Source organism: Aethalodelphis obliquidens, unplaced genomic scaffold (genome assembly GCF_003676395.1).
Source record: "Aethalodelphis obliquidens isolate GAN/ISIS:26980383/991018 unplaced genomic scaffold, ASM367639v1 scaffold1, whole genome shotgun sequence".
Classification (NCBI taxonomy): domain Eukaryota; kingdom Metazoa; phylum Chordata; class Mammalia; order Artiodactyla; family Delphinidae; genus Aethalodelphis; species Aethalodelphis obliquidens.
This window is the reverse complement of record NW_020837945.1, coordinates 7,844,737-7,864,157: the sequence shown is the minus strand read 5'-3', so window position 1 is coordinate 7,864,157 and position 19,421 is coordinate 7,844,737. Positions and strand designations below refer to the sequence as shown.

The following is a 19,421-nucleotide window of genomic DNA, read 5'->3' as shown; positions in this document are numbered from 1 at the left end:
TTCAGTAGTGAACAAAGGTGGAGGAGGGCAGGGGGAGTGTCCGTTTCAGTAACATTATTGCACTGGGAGGTGGACTGGGAGGTGGACTCCATATCAGTCACTAAGTAGCTACCAGGCCAAGGAAGAAAATCACTGATCTTCATTTTCTTCAAGTGGTTGGAATTGATCTCTTGAAAGGTTTAATCTCGCTTCTAAAATTTCTCTACGGAAATTGTGTATGTTTACTTGTCTTTTGTTTCAGCCCCACCCCCCATTACTAAAAATTAAGGGCTCAAAGGCTGCTTGGCACCTTGTTTCCTACTAAAGGGGGAAATTTTTTATTTAGATGGGCTTATTACTGATTAAACATTTTAATTTAATGGACAGTATAAGAAAAAAGGGATTTCTTTTTTTCCACTTGGAATTTTTTCATAGCTGCTGATAACCCATAAAATAACCAGGTAGTATTATCTGTTTCATTTATTTTTTTCTATTTAAACATATTTTATAATTTTAGAATATTGGGAGAAATATAAATTACCCATATTATGTATTATATATACTATGTACAGTATAATAATTATAGAGTCTGGCAGCTGTATCTTGAGTGATTATTTTAATCCTTTTTGTGTTCCAGATGCTATTATTTATTTATTTATTTATTTATTTTTTTGCGGTACGCGGGCCTCTCACTGTTGTGGCCTCTCCCGTTGCGGAGCACGGGCTCCGGACGCGCAGGCTCAGCGGCCATGGCTCACGGGCCCAGCCGCTCCACGGCATGTGGGATCTTCCCGGACCGGGGCACGAACCCGTGTCCCCTGCATCGGCAGGCGGACTCTCAACCACTGCGCCACCAGGGAAGCCCCCAGATGCTATTATTAAAAATAAGTGCTTGACATTTTACTTCAGCTATAAGAATTTGGTTTGCCGTTAGTAACTGAAAGGGTAAAGGACCGTTTGCTGTCTTACTTAGGGCTAAGTAAGATTTTCTGTGATCTAGTTGAGGATAATCCGTCCATCTGTCCATCCATCCATCCATCCAGTCTTTCTTAGTGGTTGCTTGAGGGCTTACCACATGCATCCTTAAGTTATAGTGTCTTGTACTCTAGGCACGTGGGCTTCAGTAGTTGTGGCACGCGAGCTCTGTAGTTGTGGCTCGCGGGCTCTAGAGCACAGGCTCAGCAGTTGTGGCGTACCGGCTTAGTTGCTCCGCGGCATGTGGGATCTTCCCGGACCAGGGCTCGAACCCGTGTCGCCTGCATTGGCAGGTGGATTCTTAACCACTGCGCCACCAGGGAAGGCCTGTTTCTTTGTTTTTAAATTGACTGATTTTTTTCCCCCCTTCCACAGTGTCTAGTCTCCTATTAGGTCCATTTAGTGAATTTTTCACTTCAATTATTTTTCATTTCTAGAATTTCTTTTTGGTTCCTATTTATATTTTCCATTTATCTGTTAAGATTTGCTGTTTGTTCTTTTATTTTGTCTGTAATTTCCTTTATATTTTAAAAGATTTGTAATCTATTTTTTGTCTGCTAATTTCACTATTTCTGTCATTTCTGGGTCTATTAATGAGGTATTTTCTTCCTGAATACAGATCTCCTTTTCCTGCTTCTTTGTGTGCCTAGTGATTTTTGACTGGATATGGGCGTTAAGAATGCTAGGCTGTTGAGCATCTGGGTTTTGTTGCCCTCCTTTTAAGAAGTGTTGAATTTTGTCCTGGTGGGCTGTTAGCTTACTTGTTGGTCATCTTGATCCTTTGAGGTTTGTTTCAGTCTCTGTTACAAGTGGAAGGCTGCCTTTTATAGGGCCAGTATAGCTTTCCTCCTAAAGTGTGGATTTTCTGGGGTCTCTGTTGAATGTCTGTGGTGTTTGTCACGATTTCTCCACCCTAAGTGATTAGAACACTTACTGTCTCTCAGTCCGGGGCAAGTTCTAGTAGTTGTTCAGCTTTCAGCTCCCTGCCTGTTGCTCTTTGTGTGGCCTCATGGACCTTCACCTGACGATTGTGCAGCTTAGTATTTGGCCACACAGTCAAGGGCATCCCCAGGTATAGATGAATGGAGCTCCTTCTCTGCATAACTCCCTTATTTCTACTGCCTGCCCCACAGATTCCAGCTAACTCAGTAGCCTTGAACTCTCATCTCTGTCTCCTCAGTTCAGTAAGACCACTGTGTTCTGTTTGGGCCCCCCTCCCTGCACTGTACTCTGGAAATTGTCTCCAGATAGAAAGCCAAGGTGGTTGTGGGGCTCACCAAGTTTGTTTCCCTTTTCTCGGTGATCACTAGGCACACAAAGAAGTTGTTCTGTGCGGCCTGTTGTCCAGTGTCTGAAAACAGTCATTTCATCTGTTTTGACTAGTTTCGTAGTTGTTTGTTGTGAGTGAGGTAGTTCGGTACCAGGTGCTCTAAAATGGTCAGAAGTGGAAGTCTGATATTATAGGCTTTAAAGAGAAATATTTTTATCCCTATACCATTGTTACTTTTAACAATTTAATGCACAGATTTACTTAACATCTCATATTGATAAACCGAGCATTTGTTTAGGTGTTATATGAGCAACTTCATCCTGTTTGTAGACAATTGAATATGCTGTTTTGGCTATTAGGTTAAAGTGTGTGTGTGTGTGTGTGTGTGTACAGGTACACATGCATTCTGTGGTGATACATATTGGCCACTAACTAGAGGGTAATAAGAAATCAGTTCATTTGTTTTTAAAATTAGATAATTTATAGAATCATAACATAGTTTCACCTTAATGTATATTTATTTAACACCTGTGGAGGCAGGCACTGTCATGTGTTTGGGATATAAAAGTGAGTAAGAGAAATTGACTGTCAGCAATAGATGTAGCCTGTGCTGTGATTAGACTGTTCTTTACTTCTGGTTCATGAGCCCCCATTTTATTTATTTATTTATTTATATTTATATTTATTTTTATTTTTGGCTGTGTTGAGTCTTTGTTGCTGCGTGCAGGCTTTCTCTAGTTGCAGTGAGCGGGGGCTACTCTTCATTGTGGTGCGCGGGCTTCTCACTGTGGTGGCTTCTCTTGTTACAGAGCACGGGCTCTAGGTGCACGGGCTTCAGTAGTTGCGGCACGCGGGCTCTAGAGCACAGGCTCAGTAGTTGTGGCTCACGGGCTTAGCCGCTCTGCGGCATGTGGGATCTTCCTGGACCAGGGCTCAAACCCATGTCCCCTGCATTGGCAGGCGGATTCTTAACCACTTTGCCATTTTAAAAATACTTCTTTCATCCTTACCCCCTTCAGCTTTCTCCCTCCCTTTTTGAACCATTTCTTCATGTTCTAAATATTCCTGATGGATTCAGTTCATTCTTTCACCGAACAGATATTTACTGAATGCAGGCCACGTCCCAGGCACTGTTCTTAGTACTAATGATATCTTACTCGTGGACTTCCATTCAGTTACCCTCTTAATTTGTATTTTTCTTGCCAGCCATCATTAAAAGTGCAACTGGCTACTCCTTTAACGTTTTTCTTCTCTTTTGCTATGGGTATATCTTGTTGCTAGGGACCTTGGAGGTTTCTTCCCACTTAAGCTTGGTTGCCTTTCTGTCATTTCTTAGGGGATTCTGTCTCAGAAACTTGGCCTCGTAAAAGTTTCTGCATTTGAATGTCTTAGTTTTAATTAACTTGAATTATTTTCATTTTTTTTTGTTCTTTAACATTGTTCTGTCTCTTTAAAATCTAATGTGGATTAATACTGTCACAAGGATGGTCTCCTATCAGTATATTAATAAAAAAAAATTCAAGTTAGCTACAAGTGATGCTACATGTGGGTCTTATATCAGAGATAAATGATTGGTATTTTCACTCAGGGTCTTCTCCCAGGCTTTTCTGTTTGGTATTTCCTCTGTGTCTACTTCTGCCTCTGTCTTGCCGTCTCTCAGTCTCTGAGATCTGTTCATGGAATGTTTCTCTCTAGAATCAGTGCTAATCTCTACTAGTGTTATGGTCTCTAGTTGTTAAAGTTTAGAACATAGTGAGGAAACTGCTTCATTTTTAAATATTTATTTATTTATTTATTATTTAGTTATTTTTGGCTGTGTTGGGTCTTCGTTTCTGCGCGAGGGCTTTCTCCAGTTGCAGCAAGCAGGGACCACTCTTCATTGCGGTGCGCGGGCCTCTCACTGTCGCAGCCTCTCTTGTTGCAGAGTGCAGGCTCCAGATGCACAGGCTCAGTAGTAGTGGCACAGGCTCAGTAGTAGTGGCTCACGGGCCCAGTTGCTCCGCGGCATGTGGGATCTTCCCAGACCAGTGCTCGAACCCGTGTCCCCTGCATTGGCAGGCAGATTCTCAACCACTGCGCCACCAAGGAAGCCCGCTGCTTCATTTTTAAATAAACTATTTACCAACATTTTTATGAACTTTTAAAATTTATGAAGATATGCTTATGGTTAAAAAGATTCATAGAGTTCAGAAGGATATAAAAAATGAAGACAGAACCTTACATGCATCCTTTTCTCCAGCTTGCCTTTTATACTATTTGGCAGCAATTTAAAATATTACCTTGGAGTTGAGCTCCAAGGCATGATTTTGAAGCAGAAGCTAACGCACCATTGTAAAGCAATTGTACTCCAATAAAGATATTTAAAAAAAATACTTTTGAATTAAGTTTTGTAAGTTTATCATTAAATTAAAATATCTGCTATTGCAACATGTATTTATGATACATTCTTGGGCTAAAATATTATTTTTAATTTAGTTGAATAAGGGTTATATATAATATGGCAGATACAGGTTAAACCATATGAAATTGCTGTTTTGTAGGCCAAAGGAGGTCTAATGTCAGCAATTTCATATAGTTCAGCCTAATTCTTTATCATCGTCTCTGTTATAGGATGAACTGAGTCTATTTCCTCATTAACATTTAGATTTAAAAAGGAAGATGGGAGCTTCCCTGGTGGCGCAGTGGTTGAGAGTCTGCCTGCCAATGCAGGGGACATGGGTTCGTGCCCTGGTCTGGGAAGATCCCACATGCCGCGGAGCAGCTGGGCCCGTGAGCCATGGCCGCTGAGCCTGCGCGTCTGGAGCCTGTGCTCCGCAATGGGAGAGGCCACAACAGTGAGAGGCCCTCGTACCGCAAAAAAAAAAAAAAAGGAAGATGGAAACTTTAGAAAGAATAAAAACCATGGTGATTTGCTTAATTATAGAATCAAGTTGACAAGAAATTCCCATATTAGTTTGTCTTCTTGGAGTCTTATTATAGGAGAGGAATGAATGAGTGAATACCTTAAATACTTTCTGGCATTGTGGGAGGAAACTAAACTTGAGTCTCTTTCTGGATTTCACATGCAGCAGTTGAGCTAAGAAAGGAGACAGTGAGCATGTGGCAGACACCACCTATATACCAGGCCTTAGTGCTAGAAGCTTAATCTTTCTTTCACTTCGCTAAGTAACTGGTAATGTTACTAAGTAGTTATAATAGATTTTATAGTAAACAGATGGTATTGTAAATAGCTTTATAAAAAAAAATCCCACAGGGACTTCCCTGGTGGCGCAGTGGTTAAGAATCTGCCTGCCCACGCAGGGGACACAGGTTCGAGCCCTGGTCCTGGAAGATCCTACAGGCCACGGAGCAACTAAGCCCCTGCACCGCAACTACTGAACCTCTGTGTCTGGACTACTGAAGCCCATGCGCCTAGAGCCCGTTCTTCGCAACAAAAGAAGCCACCGCAGTGAGAAGCCCGTGCACCGCAACAAAGAGTAGCCCCCGCTCGCCACAACTAGAGAAAGCCCACGCTCAGCAACGAAGACCCAATGCAGCCAAAAAAAAATCCCACAAGTGAAAAACATAGTTGTTTCTTGTTGACCCACATTTAGATTACCTACAGCAAATTTTAAAGGAAAATCAGATTCTTTGTCACCTACCATACCACTCTTAGGACGGAAATGTGTTTTAGTCTTTAAAAAAAAAACAACCTACAAACCCCAAAATGTGGGGGGAAAAGCCTTACGGTGTATTGTGTAGTCAGAATATAGCCTGTTTTTGGACTCTCTGCTACTTGCATTAGTTGGAAGATAGCTTTCTTAAGATGAGCAGTTAAATTTTTTTAGATGTTATTCAAAGCAGCATTGGCATCATTTGGTGGCTTGTTAGACTCTCAAGCCCTACTCTAGATCTACTGAGTCAGTCTGCAGTTTTAACAAGATTCAAAGGCAATTTGTAAGCACATTAAAGTTTGAGACTCACTGTTATAGATCGTGGGTGGCATTGTCACCCCCACAAACCAATGCCTTAGTTACCCCTCAGTGAGTGCTTGTTGAATTTAGTGCATGTAATTGACTAGATCTAGATTCAGAAAATGAAACAAGTATTTCAGGAGGATAGTTGTAACAGTAATAATCAAGCAGCAGCTATCCAGTTCATTGTATTTCTTTCATGGCTGTCTGGATATCAAAAAGTTATTGATCCGTCACCCAAAATGTATTCTTGAGTCTGATTCTACTCATGCTGGATGATTAGTCACTGTCTTGTGATTGTGTGTTTGTGGTGTGTGTGTGTGTGTACATACGCAAGTCAACAATAGTATACAAATTAAAGGAGTAATTAGATTTTGGTGAGTCAAGGATATATAATCCATATTGTAATGTATAAGATAACTTAAAAAAATAATCTGCGTGCAAGGAGGGCATATAAAGTTTAATCCAGCAGAAGGTAAGAAAGGAACATAAAACAGTTGGAATAAGTATAGAAAGGTTATTAGTGTTCATACATGAATTAAACCCAACTACATACTGTTTAACAAGAAACAAACCTAAAATATAAGGGAACAAAGGTTGAAAGTAAAAGGATGAACAAAAGACATACCATGCGAAGATTAAGAGGTGGGCTTGGTGTAGTCATGCTAATGTCAGACAAGGTGAAAAGCATTATTGGAAACAAACAGGGGCAGTTTTTAATGATAAAAGGCCTTATTCATCAGGAAGGTATAAAAACTTTCAATTTATGTAATGCAGTACATGACCTAAATGGGAGATTTTTAATATACCTCTCTGGCTAACCGATGGAATAAGATAAGTACAGAAATAGAAAATACAAGTAAAAGAGAAATACTTAATAAAATTAATAAACCTTTGATTAGACTGATCACAAAGAAGAAAAGAGAAGGACTTTTTAACCAATCTTGGGTGAAGGGGCTGTCACTACAGTTATGTCTACATTGATTGAAAAGCTTATAAGAGAGGGTATTATGAAGAAGTTGATAACGATGCATTTGAAATTTAGACAAAGTAAACATAGTATTGGAAACATATAGCCTACCAAAACAGACACACCAGAAAATATAAAATCTGAATAGTCATATTTAAGAAATTTAATTGAAAAACCTACCCACAAAGAAAGCTGCACGTCCAGGTGATGTCACCAGTGAATTTACTACAAAAGGATAATCATGACCAAATTGTATTCCAGGAATGCCGCAGTTGATTTAACATTCATAAACCAATCAGTGTATTTCACCACATTAACTAAATAAATAAGAAAACGAATGTCATTTCAGTGGAGTTCAGAAAAAGCATTTAATAAAATTCAGCATCAGTTCATGAGAAAAAGGTTTTAGCACACTGGGGCTAGAAGGGAACTTCGTTAACCTGGTAGTGGTTATCAGTTAAATACCTAGAGCAACCACAATACTGGAGAAATACAGAAAGCTTTCCTTCTGAGATTGGGTGTGAGACAGCAGAACCTGTACCTCCTCCTCTAATCACCGCTGTACTGAAGGTGGCAGCAAGTAGAATAAGGCAAAGTGAAGAATAAAGATTAGGAAGGGGGAAAAAGAAGACTGTTCAAGTGCCCAGTTGTGCTAGTAGCTACTTACTAGACAGTGCAGATAAATCCATCATTGCAGAACTTTCTGTTGGACAGCGCTGTTCCAGACAATGCAGTTTCAACCAAAATCCCAGCATGCGTTTATTTGTCTTGGTGAATTTGATGAGCTAATTCTAAAACATAGACACAAAGAGGGCTAAGAATAGCCAAAACATTCTTGTAGAAGAAAAAAATTCTTTACTACATATTACAACTTCTGAAGCTATCATAATTTAGACAGTATTTGGTTCTTACACAAAGATATAAGAAATCTAGGTAAGTCTTTATCCAGCATAAGAGAATAAAGAATCCGAAAACAGATCCAAGTATGTATGAGTATGTGATTTTTGATAAAGTTGACATTACAGGGCATTGGGGAAACTTTCCTTTTAATAATTGGTTCTGGGTTAACTGGATGTCCATTTTGGGGGGAAATGAAACTTGATTGCTATCGGAAACACAGAAATCAGATCCAAGAGCACTGCCCATCTTTAGATGTGAGTGGTAAAACCCAACTTCTGGAAGATAACATAGAATTTCTTCATGACTTTGGTATAAAGGAAAGATTTCTTAAACAGACACCAAAAGTACTAATTTTAAACCAAAAGTTGGTAACATTAAGAGATTGTGTTTGTCAAAAAATACCATTAAGGGACTTACCTGGTGGTGCAGTGGTTAAGAATCCACCTGCTAATGCAGAGGACATGGGTTTGAGCCCTGGTCAGGGAAGATCCCACATGCCACAGAGCAACTAAGCCCACAAGCCACAACTACTGAGCCCGTGAGCCACAACTGCTGAAGCCCGTGCTCTGCAACAAGAGGAGCCACCGCAATGAGAAGCCCGTGCACCGCAATGAAGAGTAGCCCCCGCTTGCTGCAACTAGAGAAAGCCCGTGCACAGCAACAAAGACCCAACACAGCCAAAAAATAAATAAAATAAATTAGTTAATTTAAGAAATACCATTAAGAGAGTGACAGTGTAAACCATCTATAACCGATAAGGGGCTTATATCCAAAATATGTTAAAAAATCTAATTTTTTTTGGCTTTAGATATTTGTAAGAAAAAGACTCTCTTGATAGAAAAATTGAAAAACAATCTGAATGGGCATTTCACCTAAGTGGATACCCAAGTGGCTGATAAATGAAAAGATGCTCATAGTCACGAGGAAAATACACATTAAAATCACAGTGGAGTACACACCTACTGCAGTGGCTGAAATTAGAAATACTGATGGTTCCAAGTGTCAGTGAAGGAATGGAGCACAGGGAATTTTCATAAACTACTAGGGAAGAAATAGGTTGATTAAACAAAAAACTGGAAAAAAACCAACAGAACAGCATCTCTGTATATACTGAAAATCACTTAAGAATCTTTCTAGTGGCAGTATGCTTAATAGCTCTGAACTGGAAGTAATCCCATGTCAATCAAAAGTAGGGTGGATAAAGTAATGATAATGAACAAGCTACAGTTCATAAGCCTAACATTAAGCAAACAAATTCATTTATATAAAGTTAAAACTAATCTGTTTTTGGAGGTCAAGATACTAGTGACTTTTAGGGATGAGGGAGTTAGGTATTGATTGGGAGGCGTCATAGAGTAGTGGTGCGGGGTTTTTGGAATGATGGCAAGTTTTATTTTTCTTGTCCCACAGGTTCAATTGATGATAATTATTTAAGCTATATACTAATGACTTTTTTCTGTGTATTATAACAAATAAGTTTAAGCACAATATGTAATAATGACATTGATGATAGAAACAGAAGCTTGTATGTTTTAAAAAGTGCATGTTATGTACCAGGTTCTATTCTGCATGTCAACTTGTGGTATCTCGTTTAAACTTTATAACAATCCGAAAGGAACAGGGTTAGTGTAATAATACCTCGGCTATAGGTAGGGAAACTAGGACCCAGAATGGTTAAGTCGTTTGCCATTCAGAGCCTTAGTCTTTTTACTATTTATTTATAAGAGTTATTTATAGATCAAGGACCCCAATTCTTTTCATATACATTTATATTCCTTCCCAGTCTTTTGTGTTTTTAACATGCAGATTTCACACACACACACACACACACACACACACAGTTATTTGACAGTTAGGTTTCCAATTTTTTGCTGTTGTAAACAATACCAAAATAAACATTCTTCCCTTACTATTTTTGTGCACATCATCTATTATTTCCTTAGGATAAATTTTTTTTTTCACCGAACAAAGTCGCTCTATGGAATTGGATTAACTGAATGTATTTTTAAATTATGAATAATGAAATGTTTAGAGAAGTTATCCCATCTGTCATCGCAGGAACATTGTACTTATCCAGCAGATATTTATGAATCATATACTCTGGGTCAGTAAGGACTGCACGCTGTAATGGAGGGAGATAGAAGCTAAGGTCTAAAAACAACACTAAGTAGGGGGTGAAGACTTGAGATTTGCGCCTTAGAAAGGTCACTCTAGCCATCTTATTGAAGAAATGCGGAGTTGCACATGGGCAAAGTAAAGAGAGAGAGATCTATTAGGAATCTATTTTAGTCATCTAAGTGAGGCATGGGGTAATGGAAATGAAAAGAGGAGACTGAGCGTTCTATGGGAAGTAGAATCAGTGAGATTGGGCTTCCATTTGCACAACGCCGTCTGTGGAGGAAACGAACTCGAACGTGACTCTCAGAGCTTTGATTCTGGTTGACTGGGTAGAAGACAGTGGCGTAGTGGCGTTTGCTGTGTAGGATATAGAAGTGGAACTTATATTTTTTTGGGGGAATTGAGCTTTGTTCTCTTTAGTTTGCAGAATCTGTGCAACATTCAGGTAGAGATTGTATGCTCCAGAAGAAGGGTACTCGCCCCATCTTCCTTCCCATCTACTGTACCGTGCATTACAGTACAGTAATTGCAGTTGATATTAAGCCATCTACTAATTGCCGGAGCCGTTCTGAGTACTTTACATGTATTAAAGCACTTAACCTTCACCACAGCTGTTTGAGGTAGATATTATTATCATTATCAGGAAATTAGGTGTGCAAGGCCACACAGCTGGTAAGCGTGAAGCTGAAATTTCAAACTACAGCAGCCTGGCTAAGAATCTGTGATCTTCACTTTGGGGCCAGCGCCGTTGTGTGTTTCAAAACAAGCTGACTTGAGAAAAATTACTCTGGTGCTGAACAGTGTAGTGTGTTGTGTGGTGAGAGTTTGCTGGTTTACTCAGGAAGACAGGCACATGTATGCTGGGCCAGTGTTGGTTGACCAGGGTTTTGTGCTTTGTTTTCTGGCTTTAGTCTGTGATTGCAAATTTGCAGATTTGGTTGAATATAAGAAGAAAAGTCTTTTTCTTTTCCTAAAGAAAAATTAACTTTTATTAGCTAGCTACCAAATACTTTTAGGACCAAAATGTTAATTTTCCATTTCTACTATGAAAATTATGACCATGGTCCCAGCCTACCTGTGGGATAATAATTGATTGTTCGTTTTTGTGGCAAGCTTGCCTGGTCTAGGCTCTCTTAGGACTGTGTCAGAAGAGTCCAGAGGAATACAGCAGCCTGTGAATTTGTTTCCATGTATTGTGCGCTCAACTTTTAATTACCTGTGTCAGTGGTGAGCACCATTAGGACACATTTTTCACCTGGTTTGGGGGATGCTAGGGCTGTTGATTGCCGTACACCTGACAAAGCGGCATCTCAGCAGTTTTCCTTTGAATTGATTTTTGAAGAGCTGATCCATTGGACAGGCCCTTTGCAGGAATTCAGAGATTACTTTTGCAACTTGTGGTTCTCAATTGATGCAAATCTCATGTAAAAATAAGTATGAAAGGTTGTTTCCATTGCTTTACAAAAAGATTTACTTACGATTTTCTCTTAAAACAGACTTGTAGATATTCATTTTAATCACTATTATATTTTATACCGTTTATTGTACAACAGTTGTGTTGAGTGTCATACCCTTGTTTGCAGTTTTAAAGGTTTTTAATATTATTGAACATCCTAAAGTCCTTATTTAAAGAACTATCAGATAAGTCAAAAGATACAAACATTGGGATATGAATGCATCCTTTAAACCTCACTTATTATCTTCTCGTAGGAGGAGAGACTTCAGCATGCAAACCTTCATCTGTTCGGCTTGCACCGTCATTTTCATTCCATGCTGCTGGCCTTCAGATGGCTGGACAGATGCCCCATTCACATCAGTACAGTGACCGTCGCCAGCCAAACATAAGTGACCAACAGGTTTCTGCCTTATCTTATTCTGACCAGATTCAGCAGCCTCTAACTAACCAGGTAAGTTTATGACGTATCAGAAATGATTTGTTGGGATGGTAATTTATTCATTAAAATGGTAAAATAGTAAATAGGCAGAATGCCTTAATGGTTTTCAGTTTACATGTCACATGGGATTCCGGGTTGACAGAATATGATATTAAGGAGTTTGTGTTTAAAAGTTTGTTGGTTTTTTTGGTTGTTTTTTTCTATGTATTTCACTTTAATTAGGAAAACACTTATAAACATAACCACATTCTCTCATTCTGCGATGGGGGAAAAGTTACTTCTAAAGAATATTAGTTAAAATAAAAAAACTTAAACCTTATTTTTATGGGAAGGCGGTTAAGTAGAAAAATGTAAGTTATAGGAAAACAAGTCGGATTCCATTATAGGAAACTTAAAGAGGTGATTTTATACTGTCATAAACTACTTTAGTACACATTTATAAAAATAAATATGAAACTCCTTAAAATTAAAAAGAAAAATTATAAATTAATCATGCTGCTCATTCTAATATTCAGACTAGAGATTCAGCAATTTTCCATAAGACGGATAGTGTAAAGTGAATAAATGCTGAAATCTCTTGATATACATACACATATGCATGTGTGTATGAATCTTCCTGAATTAACTGCGTCCACCATGTTGATTTTTGATTTCGGGAGTTTTTTTTTTTTTTACTAGCTATAGTTGTGGTAAAGTTTCTTTCTCCACTGAGACTGTGTGTGATGAGTGCAGAAAATGGCTGTTTTTCCATGTACTCAGGAATTTGGTTTGTCACTGTTTAGGTCTTTCGATATGAACAAAACCAGAAAATTTCGAAGTATTTCTTATACTGGATTATTTGAAGGAAATGTGTTTTCTCTAATTCAATAATACCTGGTTTTAATGAGCTATTGGCTACAGTTAAGTAACATCATTATTTGAGGACACCCTTGTATGTATTATAATAAGATCTTGCGAATAGTTGAACTGACTTTACATTTATAAAATTATATAACGTGAATAACATTCACAGTTAAATAGTAAGATAAATTATGACAGGACATAAGAATTTGTTTTATGCAGTAAATGGAGAAGTTGTATGTTTGAGAATTGGAGCAGTTGGTCAGAATTGGAAAGTGTTCAATTGTGTACCAGAAGAAAATTCTCTGGACGTCCAAAAAGTAGTAATAGCACAGTCTTTGCACTGTACTTTCAAGAAACAAAGTATGTTTGGATTCATTTTCCCGCTTGTTCAAAAGTAGCCTATCAGGTAGGGTGTCTGTTTTTAGTCTGTTTTTACAGCTGAAGGGATTGAGCTCCCATTTGTGACTTCTCCAAGTACGTAGGCAGTAGACTCTGGGGCCCAGCCCAGGCTTCTTTCTTCTTAGATACAGTGCTTTTTCAGTTGTAACACCTGGCATCTAAGGAGGGCTAGGAAAAAAATCCAGTCCTTTCAAGTTATTTTATGTTTGTATTATTGTAGTAGGTAATTTAGTTAACAAAGTACCTATTTTTAGATACAGCTAACATCTTATTTGAGGGTTATTTTCAAATAAGAGATAAGTTACTTAGTATTTCCATTGTAAGCTGTAAAATATTTTAAAAGATTCATATGATGTAAAAAGACTGTCTTTTAAGTAATAGTATTCAGCCAGATACTTCTGCCAAACTCCAGAAATTTTGGAACCTTAATAAGGCAGTCAGATTAAAAGCTTACTTATAACTGAAGTGTAAAGCACTGAAACTGTGCACTGATGTGGCGTGGTCTGCTGGTCATAAGACATGGGCTCCAGGTCTTGACTCATGATCTGGTTGTGTGACTTGAGTCAGGTCACATGGACTCTTCTCTCTGTTCCTTGAATGTAAGATTGAGACCTTAGACTAGACCCTCCAGAAGAGTACTCTCTAGCTCTAAACTTCTGTAATTTCATTATTCAGTTTCCATAATCATCCTATCCAGTGCCTTTTAAGTAAGGTTTATTGTACAAGTAAATTGAAAGAAGATAACGTTTTATTTCTGGTAGTTAATCTTTCTTGTGTGAGTGTGTTTCATGTGAATTTAAATACAGTTTTGTTCAAAAGATAAATGAAGTAAAAGTAAAAGTAGAAAAGTATGATTGATGTTCAGAATGCTGAGTCTCTCTGGGCTGTTAACAGTTTTCACAGTACCTTTCATGGTCCTTAAGCTATGTACTCTGGATATGTGTTACATATGCTATTCAACTTTATTAATAGCTCTCAAAATAGCAAGAATGGCAGGACATGGTGTTTCTCATTCTCCACTGTATATATGAAAATATGAGGTAAACATAAATAAAATGGGTGGAATAGGTATTATTAAACTAGAAAACAATTTTTAAATAAAGTCCTGGTACTTAACACTGTGGAATCTTTTCAAGAAAAAAAGATTGTTTTAGCTCTTGTAGCTTCTCTAAGCAGGAGGTGTGAACTACTGCCTTTTTTTTTTTTTTTTTGGCTTTGTGATCTGTGTCATCATCACACAGAAAGGTCAAGAGATAGGAGCGTTGGGGATGTGACATTTTTTGGCTCCCGGAGCCTTAAGGCTGAGGTGGCAGGAGAATAGCTCAACAACTTTGCCTTTTCAGCGAGGGCGTTGGGGGCGGTGTGGAGGCCGTGGTGGGACTGGGCTACCTGCAGTGGCTCAGGGAGCCCCTGGGTCCTCTGAACGCTGTGGGACTTCTGCCCGGTTGCGGAAGGGAAGGAGGGAGCTTGCTATGTTACATTCTCCTGACTGTGTGACCATAAGAAGTTGGAAGTGGACAAAGTGTCAAATGCTTAGGGCTGGCTTGAGTCTTAGTATATAGATTTGTCACTGAGTGTGTATTTGGACGAGTTAATTTTCTAATTCTGGATTGGTGCTTATGGCACCACAGTAATGAGAAACAGAAAGTTTGGTTGCCTAACAGGAAATCACAATGAAAGTTTGTGAAGGAAGAGTCGTTTAGTTTGTCGAAATTAATTTGTTCTTTCCATATATTTTGAGTGCCTAGCCTGCACAAGGCACTATTTGAAGCACTGAAATACAGCCTGATCTAAAGGCCAGTTTTTTGTGGGTGGAATTCATCTGGTTTATATATACAGATGCCCCTGAAATAGTAACTTCTGTTGCCAGAAGAATATAAGAAAAGTAATGTATTTAGAATTAGCTAATTGATTTGGCCTTTTAGGTAGCTTGGCTAATTGTGGAAGAGGTTAGCAATATTGTGTGACATGCCAAGGCCATAGCACACACTCATATATTGAGTGCAGGAAAGATTGTTAGGCAAAATGACATTCATATCCAATTTCATGCATGTCCTATGTACATTAAATATTTTTTTTTTGATTGTGGGATTTTGGTGTTTTAAGCGAGCATAATTACTCATGGAAAGATGTAGGGACTAGTCACATTTTTTCCAATGTTTGAAATACCAGTGGAATTGTAAGTGGGCAAGTTAAAAAAGCATATTTACAGTTTTGAACATAATTAATTGTAATAAATGCATATGTTTATTTTATTGGTGTTTATTATGCATGACTCAATTATTTTGTCCAACAAATAGACTAAAAATGATTCAACAAGAGGATAGACAAGAGACCTAAAATTAACAGGGAGCTCCTGGCCCAGTGCTGTGGTTCAGATCATAGGCTTAGGTGGGAGACTGCCTCACTTCTCATCTCTGTTATTTACTGGCTCTAAGACCTTGGTCAAGTAACTTTACATCAGAGACTCAGATTTCTCATTTGTAAAATAGTGACAGGAACTTACGTTACTTATTCTCATGAGATTGTTGAGAGATTACATGAGAGAGTAAAAATCTGCATACTCAAAGCATAGTGTATAGCAAATATTTGCTGCTATAATTATTATTTTATTAACTACTTAAGTAATTCAGTTGTTTCTAGCAGTAGTTATACCTTCTATCAACTCTTGTGGCAAAGGTAAACAAGTATTTCACTGGTTCAGATTTCGTGAAACCTCACAGTGAGGCTACACTCCAATAGTCCAAGAATGGTCTTGCCAAGTACGTTACCTGCTTGAAAACGGTCAGGGTCTTAAAAAATAAAAAAAGGAAATACATTAAGAGAAACCTCTTTCATTACCTTAAATGCTTATAGCATTCATTCACATAAAAGTATTTGACATGCTTATTACTGATATTGTCTATTCATTAAATTAAGTCTCCAAGGACAGGTATAAGAACCAAATATTCTGTGAACCTAACTGTACCTGTTCATATTTAGAAAAATAAAACTATATATATTTAATAAATTAATTCAGGTGATATTATTAAGTCTTACTATATTTTCAGACAAATAGTTACAATCATTGAAGGTTTTTTTCCCCTTAAACCTTATTTGGAACTTTAAGAAGGAGAGGATCATGGGAAGAGGTAATAATTATTAACTTAATTCAGTAGTTCAGTGAATTTGCCATCTGGATAACAACTTTTTAGAGTTTGAGTATAGATTCAGAAGAAACTAATGTTAATACCAGTTTAAGAGAAAGTGCAGGGTCGGAACAGTTCTCGGAGCTGAGTTGCTATTCCCAGGTTATAATCCTCAAATTTGGCTCAAATTTCCACTTCTTTCATAGAATAAAGAGAGGGAGAGAGAGTACAGCTAGGTAACTGTAACTAGGTAACACCATCTTTTCATACCACAGGGATGGGGATTCTTTTCTGTTCTGTCCTTACAACCCTTCTGTCTTCTTTTTTTGTTACTGTGGGTTAACTTGGTTAATTTTCCCAAGACTCCAGACATTTCTGTGAGGCCTTAGTATGATGTCTTTTCTGTCTCTCTGCCCCTCAGATTGACTGACCACAGTGCCTTTGGAAGGGGCTGCATCAGGGGCTTCTGGCTCAGTTGTTTTGCTGGTGTAAATGTCTGCAGGAGAGCTAGATAGGAGCCCAAGGATGACTAGCGTAGTGACTGAAGGTACCTTGATGTCATTAATTGGTTTTGAGGATCTGTTGCTTGCAAGAAGCCCCTCTGGGAACTCCTTTGCTGAGGCTTGAGGAGTGGGGCGAGAGCAGCCATCCAGGATCATTAGTGTGCTAGTTGCAGCATTCCTGGGCGTATTTATGTTTGGAGGACGTTTGTGTTTCCTGCTTTATCCCCCGTCTAGCAGGAAGCTCACAGTTGAACCCTGACTGCTTATTGGACGATGAAGGAGACATGGGTTAGTTTTGGGGTGGGAGTATGGTTGAAATGAGTTTTTTAAAAGAAAGTTTCATTAGCTTTAAGGTGTTCTCTGGAACTTAATTGTGGTCAGCTCCTAGTGTAATCATAGGTAGGGATATTGGTATTATGACTTCACTTGTTTATTCAACAAATACTTATTAAGTACCTACTGTGTTTCAGGCACTATGCCTGCTATGTTTTAGGCAAAGGGAATACAACATTGAAGAAAAGAATCCCTGCCCCATATGGAGTTTTCCTTGTAGTGGAAGGAGAAGGAGAAAAAACTAGAACCAGTAAATGAGTAAATGTATACCAGTACGTCAGGTGCCGAAAAGTGCTGCTGGCTGGGGGCACAGGGAATGTGGAGGGTGAGGTCGGATGTGTTAAGGTAGAGGGCATGTTTTACTCAGTCATGTTAAAGAAGTGAGTGAAGATTTCAGCCTCGCTTACAGGTGCTGGTCAGAGGGCAGGGTCTGGGGTTGTTAGGAGCTGCAGTTCTGCAGCACCAAGCTCCATCTCTGCTCCATGAACAGCTTGCTTCGTGGTGCCAACTGGGTCTTAGACTCCCGTGTTAGGAAGCTGAAAGGTGGGTTAGTCTTCATCTGCCTGTTGTGAACCAGGTCAGGCTTTAGGAATAATTTAGAAGAAATTTTTCCTTAGGCTAATTGTATGGTGGAGAAGCTCTCTTGGGCAGCATCATGCATGTCTCCTGGACCAGGGGTATATCTGTATTCCTCTTGTTGAATTTGGGGAACAAAATTGAAGCCTTGGTAACTGGGCATATTATCTTCTAATTCCGTTTATTTGTTCCAGTGGTTGTCTTCAGTGGATTCCGGATGAAAGAGATATGACCAAGAGAGCATGTATACTATTCTAACGTAGATGTCTTTTTTTTTTTTCTTTTTTAAATACGTATACACAGGTTACAGAAGAGGGAATTCATACCAGTACAGTATAGTTAAAGTGCTAGTCTTTTCTGTCTATTTAAGGTGATGCCTGATATTGTCATGTTACAGAGGCGGATGCCCCAAACCTTCCGTGATCCAGCTACTGCTCCCCTGAGAAAACTTTCTGTTGACTTGATCAAAACATATAAGCATATTAATGAGGTAAGACTATTGATTTGTTATAACAGCATCTATTTTGCAATAGAGCAAGGGAAAAAAGTTATTTTGTAGCATATTTAAGCATACTAAAATTATTTTTAACTCCCAAGGATTGTCATATTGATGATTATCATGAAGACTGGTAAGTTAGTGATTTATAGATAATAAAATTATAATTGTGTAAAACAAATAAGATATATTAACAAGGACTGCAAAAAGTTAAGATAATTGTGGATAACTTCCCTTCTTTTTAAAGTTATATTTAATATATGCTGAGTTGTCATTTTTATAATAATCTCGTCTCCAAAACTTCAGGGGAAAGGAAGGTAATAATGATAATATAAAAGTATGAAAATGTTACGGAATTTTGCTTAAATTTTTACATATCTGTTTCTACTTTTACCATGGATGTCAGGAAGCTCTGAGATGTATTTAATGCCCAGTTAACAGGCATTTGCTCTAGTCTGTCTGATCTATCTATATTTATGTAGTTTAAAGTTTTCTTTTTAAATTAATGTGTGTTCTTTTATCTGTATCTTTTTCATTGTAAGATATCTGAAAGCCTTTTTGGTGGAAGTAAGTAGGATAAAAAACATGGACAGCCCTTTGAATTACTCACCTTTCAACTTGACTCTTGGCTTTCAAAACTTATTTTTCTGGTGTTTTAGACCTTTGGCTTGGTTGTTACTTGCTTCTAATCCCAACTCTAGCTCTGTAATGAATTATTAAATGAGCTTTTTTGGAGAAGGGTGGACACCCTATGCTTTCTTTCCTCTTCCAATGGGGCCTTACATCCTTTCACGTTAAAGACTTATCTTCTACCAGCTTTAGAGCCATTTAACTAAAAAGATGTTCTTATGTGTGTATAAATTTTATAGCAGTTTGATGCTGTTTTAATGCCAGTATTATATTATTGTGGCAATGTGGCAGGATAAAATTGAAGTGAACTCAATGAGGAGCATTTCTAAGTTGGATTTTGTATACAATTTATATGTTATAAAAGATGTTCCAAACTAGCTTTTGGTCATCTGAAAATATCTGATAAATTGTTGTTAACAATTGATTAATGTCAGTTTGCTAATATCTGATAAA

The 19,421-nt window shown here is 38.2% G+C and overlaps 1 protein-coding gene across 14 annotated transcripts in view; it reads left to right on the top strand.

The window, feature by feature from the left end:
* DYRK1A (dual specificity tyrosine phosphorylation regulated kinase 1A) overlaps nucleotides 1-19,421 on the top strand; it is a 145,153-nt gene that overhangs the window by 92,188 nt on the left and 33,544 nt on the right. For 11 of the 14 annotated variants that reach the window (XM_027097113.1, XM_027096689.1, XM_027096961.1 and 8 more), the window contains 2 exons: nucleotides 11,876-12,072; nucleotides 18,213-18,332. In XM_027097113.1, the coding sequence (XP_026952914.1) occupies nucleotides 11,876-12,072; nucleotides 18,213-18,332 (317 nt within the window). The remainder of the gene's footprint in view (nucleotides 1-11,875; nucleotides 12,073-18,212; nucleotides 18,333-19,421) is intronic. The other 3 variants (XM_027097510.1, XM_027097188.1, XM_027096812.1) reach the window with 1 other exon arrangement.